The sequence below is a fragment of the Propithecus coquereli genome, unplaced genomic scaffold, assembly GCF_000956105.1.
Source record: "Propithecus coquereli isolate 6110/MARCELLA unplaced genomic scaffold, Pcoq_1.0 Scaffold97, whole genome shotgun sequence".
NCBI lineage: Eukaryota > Metazoa > Chordata > Mammalia > Primates > Indriidae > Propithecus > Propithecus coquereli.
Window position 1 is genome coordinate 3,420,735 of NW_012156062.1, and position 7,033 is coordinate 3,427,767.

The following is a 7,033-nucleotide window of genomic DNA, read 5'->3' on the forward strand; positions in this document are numbered from 1 at the left end:
CTCTTTTTTGTGTATGTATTTCTTTCCAGATTCTTCATGAGCATGGCATTTATCTTATACTTTTTTTTTCAAGTATCACTTTTCCTTTAGGAAGCCACAGTACATTCTCAACCTTTTTTCTTTGACTAGTTATATTAAAATTTTATTAGTTTACATTGTTATAGCTATGACTAAATGAAGATTAACTATAATTTATGCAGTACTTTAAGCTATTTTTGCATTATTACTCTGGGCATCTACTGTGTTCGTTTGTATAAGGTACAAAAAGAAGTTATACCCTGTCGAAGGAATCCAAACCAAATTCGTGAGGTTCTGGGCCAGCCCTACTTGGGACCCCCTGCTATAGCCCTATTTCTATTATTGAACTCTACTACTTTATTTAAAAATGTGTTAAAAACCAGAGTATAAAGTAGAACACTCAGGATAAATGAAAGATTTAAAAATTTGAGGACTATGTAAATAATTTATAACTACAGTAGATTTTTTTTTGTGACAAGTTAAAGTTCTTTCAAATAGATATTTATAAGGTGAGTTTTGTGAGGACAAGGACCACATCCTTCTTGTTCACTGTATGTCTAGCATTTATCACAGTGTCTGGCACATAGTGGTTGTGTGGTAAATATTTGAATGAATGGCTGTGCACTTTTTTTTTTTTTTGCTAATTTTGTAGTGTTTATAGCATAACCACTTGGTGGCACTAAACTCATTTTAAAACTTGAAGGAAGAGACACTCTTATACCCACATACATTGTAATTACTATTCTTCACATACATACAAAATGAGCTGTAATATATCATGGACAGTGTAAATTGTTATTGACATCAAAAGAGAAATATCAGTAACTACAGGAGCTTTTTTCTACTTCTTTAAAAAAAATTCCTAAAGTAGTGGATTACAGATTTGCAGTTCTTAGATCGTAGAAATGTTTGATAGCATTCTCCACCGTAGCCTCACCACCTAGTCCAGCATTGGATACATATTGTATCTTTGATGTGTCATGATTTTGAAAGAATGTGTGAATAAGTATAAATTGTAACTTCCCCTAACTTTACTTCTATCACCCTTATCCCCGGGTAATTTCACCCCAGGTAATTTTGGCTCAAGATAAGGGAGGACTAAGTATTATAAAGTTTTAGTCAATCACATTGTGGAGTCTCCTTTAACCATTAAAATTTTTTGCCCAAATTCAGCTCAAAATATGTACTTAAAGAAATCAGGAGCAATGGTAATTGGTTCTAAATCTCCTTTGCCTAATTCATCAATATGAGACAATTTTGAATGCAAAATACTTAAAAAGAAGAATTACCAAAGTGTAGTGGTATCATATTTGTTGAGAATTGGGAGTAAGAGAGTATTTTTTAATGGAGAATGTAGTTTTATCAAGGAATTTCTCAAACATAGTGAGGTCAAAAATTCAAGAACTGGTAGATGTTCATAAGACCTTTAAAAGCCTCTAGCAACACAAAAAATAGAGGACTGTAAGAATTAAAGAGGGAAAATAATTGAAATTTTTTCTTTTGAAATCAGGCAGGATAAAAATAATTTACTAATATTTAAAATCATAAGCTAATTAGCATTATTGGAAAGACTAATTAGAAAATGGTGTTTAATTGCAATATTGTAACAAAATATAATAGTAGGACTGAGCTATATTTTTAAAAGTCATTTAACTCTGTGATTAACCTTACTGGTGTTTGCAGTGATCATCTGAGGTTCTTTCCAGCTGTATGATCTCAACACTGTAGGTGCCCTAGGGAGTATGGAAGAAATTGTTGTCCATAGTAGTTTATAACCTTGTTGGAGAGACCACATTATATACACAGAGCCAGCCTAGCACGGTGACCAAGTGCACAGATTCTAGAACCAGACTATCTGCCTCTTGCTTAGCTGTGTGTGCCCTTGGGCAAGTCACTTAACTTCTTTGTGCCTCAGCTTCTACATATGTAAAATGAGGATAATAATATTACTCCTTCTTCATAGGTTGTTGAGAGGATTAAAAGAAATAATACATGTGAAGTGCCTAGAAAAGTACCTGGCACATAGTAAGTGCTATCTAAATGTTTTCTCCTCTGGCTAGAATGTAAGGTCCACATAATGTGTTAAATGAACAGTGACTGCTAAATGATAGCACTGTAAAGACTGTGTATAACTGAGTGAAAAAATATGTGGACAATATATACCCTTTTTGGGAATTCAAATGAGGATAGAAACTAACATGAGTTGTTGCACAATTTCTCTAAAAGCCGCATAGGTGAGTTGAAGCTTGTGCTGGGTACTAATATATGAGATGCATCTGGGTAGGTAGAAGTGACTTTAGAACGAGGTAAACAGGAGGGGAGGACAAGTTCTGTGGGTTTAATCAGCTATGTTTTAGATCAGAAAGATTCATCTTGTTACTCTTAACTGGATTGGTTTTCACTAATGTTATGAGTTCATTCAGTTTATTTGGTTTCCTAGAATCTTCAACTCTAGAATTATAGCAAACTCTTGAAAATAGACTAGAATAGAAATTAAACATGTTATTATGTTTGTGCTAAGACCATGTGAGATAAAATTTGAAATCTATTAACTTAATTCATATTTTTGAAGTCATTGTCACCAGTTAAAAACTTTTGTTAAAAAATAAATATCTTCACTTTTGTATTTTATAGGTAATTAATAATGCTTGTGCTACTCAAGCCATAGTAAGTGTGTTATTGAACTGTACTCATCAAGATGTCCATTTAGGAGAGACATTATCAGAGTTTAAAGAATTTTCACAAAGTTTTGATGCAGCTGTGAGTACAATCTTCTTATGATTCCTAAAATCTCCTGTTTGTGATAGTTCTTATTTTAATAGGCTACTTTAAAAAATTATTTTAGATGAAAGGTTTGGCACTGAGCAATTCGGATGTGATTCGACAAGTACACAACAGTTTTGCCAGGTAAAGAGACTTTATATTAAATAAGTACTGTTTCTTTCTTTGCTTCTTTGTCTCACTATGTTTTTCTTTACTATAGACAGCAAATGTTTGAGTTTGATGCAAAAACGTCGGCAAAGGAAGAAGATGCTTTTCACTTTGTCAGTTATGTTCCTGTTAATGGAAGACTGTATGAATTAGATGGATTAAGAGAAGGACCAATTGATTTAGGTAATGCAGTTCCTATTCCTGGTATTTCACTTTTGACAAGGGAAAAAAGGTTGGGTATTTACCTTCATTGTAGCCACAGTGCTGCTTAAATATTGAAGGAGAATGTGACCGAAAGGTATTATAATATTATGCAGACCTTAAGCTCATCAGTACTTTATGAAATTAAATAACGTGTAGGAAGGACATGTTGACTGCTATAGTTCAGTTGAGGCCTGTGATTTTTCTATGAGAAATTTTTTTTTAACCCATAGGTTACATAATTTATTTTCCATTTAATTTTGAAAAACTACTCTTAGTGAACTTAAAAAGTTATTCTTGTCATTTTAACCTACTGATAAGGGATAGCAGATATTTCTTATCATCTGTATTAAAATATTTTCATTTGGAATTGAGTCATTCACAATCACTTTAATTTATTGTTTTACAATCAACAAAATATTTTTTTTCCAAGATTTTATTTAGATAGTGCTATAATATGCTGTCCTTTGTGCCAAAAGATAGATTTATCCTGATCCCACCACATCTCTAACCATGAGCAAAAATGATAACAGTTATTGAGGTTGAGGGTATAATCTATGGTTCTGAAATATTACTGAAAAAAATAGGCCTACAAAAGAATTTTAACTCCTTATTTCGTCCTCATTAAATTTTCTTTTTCTTTTAATTAGAACAAACTTTTTAGTTGAATCTGATATTACATACTGTTTATAAAACTATGCTTTTAGATTTAAAAACATTTAACATATGTTCATTTTGTTGATAGTTTTTGCCATGACCCATGTATAGAAACAATAGTTTATCTAATGCAAATTTACATGCTACATCTATATTTAAAAATATTTATTTTTCTATGTTATAAAAAATTAATAGAATGTTCTTTCAATTCTATAGATTCTAGTTTTTCCTAGTTTAGTAGTTGATCTCATCTCTGCATTTGTCTGTTGGTTTCCATCCAGTCAGCCATTTTTTATTTATTGGAACTATCAAATAAATACAAAGGAAGTAAAGGATACAGTAGAACAATCAGTTTTGCTATACAGCTGGTGGCTTTGCTATAACTTCCCATGAAAAAGGGCATTAAAACAACCGGGTAAAATTGGTTTTGCATTATGGGTGGATTTCAGTATTTTATTTTACGGTTACTATTGTGGGGAGTCAGATGAGTTCAGTCCTTATTTTGCCACTAACATGTGGGCTGGTTTTTCTTAGCCTTCAGTTTTTAGTTTTGTTTTTTTGAGACAGGGTCTTGCTCCGTTGCCCCGGCTAGAGTACAATGGCATAGTCATAGCTCACTGGAACCCCAAACTCCTGGGCTCAAGCAGTCGTCCTGTCTCAGCCTCCCAAGTAGTTGGGACTACAGGCGTTCACCACCACACTCAGCTAACTTTTCTAATTTTTGTGGAAACAGAGTCTCGCTCTTGCTCAGGCTGGTCCTGAACTGCTGACCTCAAGCGATCCTCCAGTGTTAGCCTCCCAAAGTGCTAGGATTATAGGCGTGAGCCACTGCACCTGGCCAGCCTTCAGTTGTATCATCTGTAACATGAGGGTGCTTACTTTTAACCACACAGGGTTGTGAGTTTAAATGAGATACCTCCTAATCGCACAGGGTTGTGAGTTTAAATGAGGTAACTCCCTAATTCATTACTTCCTCAAACATTTTTTTAGTACCTGCTAAGTGACATAGTAATAGGACAGTGCAAATTATCAAATTGTGACAATACTCTTTTCTTTAACCATTACTAAGAAAGTAAGAATTGAAGTTAATGTTGTTCTGCATGGTTTTTACTATCCTTTATTTGCTAAAGTACTTGTAAAAAAATATTTTGGACAAAACTTTGAAGTAATATTACAGTTAATTTTTCTTATTTTTATTTGCTTTAACTGTTTTAAAATTTCTTTCTAGGTGCATGCAATCAAGATGACTGGATCAGTGCAGTAAGGCCAGTGATAGAAAAAAGGATACAAAAGTAAATGCTCACCTAATCTTGTTGGCATAACATTCTGGTTTTTAAGCATTTTTTAAAAACTTTTATTGTTATTTTAGCAATGTGTATTAAACATCTACTCTTGAGTGGCTTACTTAATGCATTCAGAAAATCTATTTCAAAAAATCTCTAAATTTCACACGTCATCTTGTCTTTAGAGAAGTTAAACATGCAGATCTCTGTCAAGTTAGATATTTTGTACTATTAGAAATTTGTAATGGATATTTTGTTGAGTTTTGTTTTTGAGGGTTTTTTTATATTAAATTAAACTATTTTGAGATAATTATATATTCAGTTTCAGATACACTCAGTTGTAAGCTATTAAACAGAGAGATCATATGTACTCTCTTCCCTGCAACAGTAACATCTTGCAAAACTACAGTATAAGATCATAGCCAGAATATTAGCATTGATAAGGTCAAGATGCAGCAACATTCGGTCACCACAAGGATCCTTCATCTGCCCTTTTATAGCCACAGCCACTCCCCTCTCCTTCCGTCTCTCCATTCCTTAATCCCAAGTTTTATAATTTTTGACATTTAAAGAATGTTATGTAAATGGAATCATGTAATATATAACCTTTTTGCATTTGCTTTTTTCACTCAGCGTAATTCTCTGGAGATTCATCCAGGTTGATTTTAAGTATGTCAATAGTTCATTTTGTTTTTACTGATGGGTGATATTCTGTGGTATGGATACATCAGTTTTTTTGCCTGTTCACCCATTGAAGGACATCTGGATTGTTTTGATTTTTTGGCAATTATGAATAAAGCTGCAATAAAAATCTTTATACAGATTTTTGTGTGAACGTGTAAGTTTTCATTTCTCTGGGATAAATGCCCAGAAGTGTCATTGCTGGGTTGTATGATAGCATGTTTAGTTTTTTAAGAAACTAGTAAATTCTTTTTCAGAGTGGCTTGTACCATTTCACATTTCTACCAGCAACGTATGAGTGATCTAGTTTCTTCGCATCCTTGTTAGCATGTGATGTTGTCACAATTTTTTATTTTAACCATTTTAAGAGGTGTATAGTGATATTTCATTGTGATTTTAGTCTGCATTTCTTTAATGACTAATGATGTTGAAAATCTTTTCTTGCCTTTTGCCTTTTTTCTCATTGGTTTATTTGTTTTTTTATTGTTGAGCCCTGAAGTTCTTTACATAGTCCTTCATCAGACACATTGCATGCATGTATTCTCTCCCAGTCTGTAGCCCTTCCCCTGATACCCTCAACGTGGTCTCTCACAGACCTAAAGGTATTTGTCTCTATGACGTCCAATTTATCAGTATTTCCCACTATGAATTGTGTTTTTGTTGTCAAGTCTAAGAATTCTTTGGCCCTAGATCCCAAAGATTTTCTCATGGGTTCTTTTTCCCTAAAAATTTATAGTTTAACAGTTTACATTTAAGCCTGTGATCTATTTTGAGTTAACTTGTTGTATATGGTGTGACATTTAGGTCAAGGTTCATTATTTTGCTTATGCACTTTAGTTGCTCTAGCACCAGTTATTGAAGGCTGTCCCTCTTCCACTGAATTGCTCCTACAGCTTTGTAAAAAATCATTGGGCATGTTTGTGTGGGTCTGTTTCTGGGTTCACTATTCTGTTCATTGATCTGTTTTCTGTCCCTCTGTCAGTACTACAGAGTCTTGATTACCTGCTATAAGTCTTGAAATCAGGTAGACTGATGCCTCCCACTTTATTCTTCAGATTTTTCTAGCTATTGTAGGTCCTCTGCCTTCCCATATAAATTTTAGAATAATCTTCTCTATATCTATAAAAATCCTTGCTGGGATTTTCACAGGAATTGTGTCAAACATTTATATCAATTTGAAGAGAACTGCTATCTTTTTTTTTTTTTTAATTCCTTTTGCCACCCTCCTCATTTGCTGGCAGAGAACTGCTATCTTTATTTAC

The 7,033-nt window shown here is 33.3% G+C and overlaps 1 protein-coding gene across 1 annotated transcript in view; it reads left to right on the forward strand.

The window, feature by feature from the left end:
- Positions 1 to 7,033, forward strand: part of UCHL5 (ubiquitin carboxyl-terminal hydrolase L5) — a 129,403-nt gene that overhangs the window by 19,726 nt on the left and 102,644 nt on the right. Inside the window, exons 4-7 of the mRNA XM_012665134.1 lie at positions 2,653 to 2,778; positions 2,864 to 2,925; positions 3,002 to 3,132; positions 5,036 to 5,099. Coding sequence (XP_012520588.1) covers positions 2,653 to 2,778; positions 2,864 to 2,925; positions 3,002 to 3,132; positions 5,036 to 5,099 — 383 coding nt within the window. The remainder of the gene's footprint in view (positions 1 to 2,652; positions 2,779 to 2,863; positions 2,926 to 3,001; positions 3,133 to 5,035; positions 5,100 to 7,033) is intronic.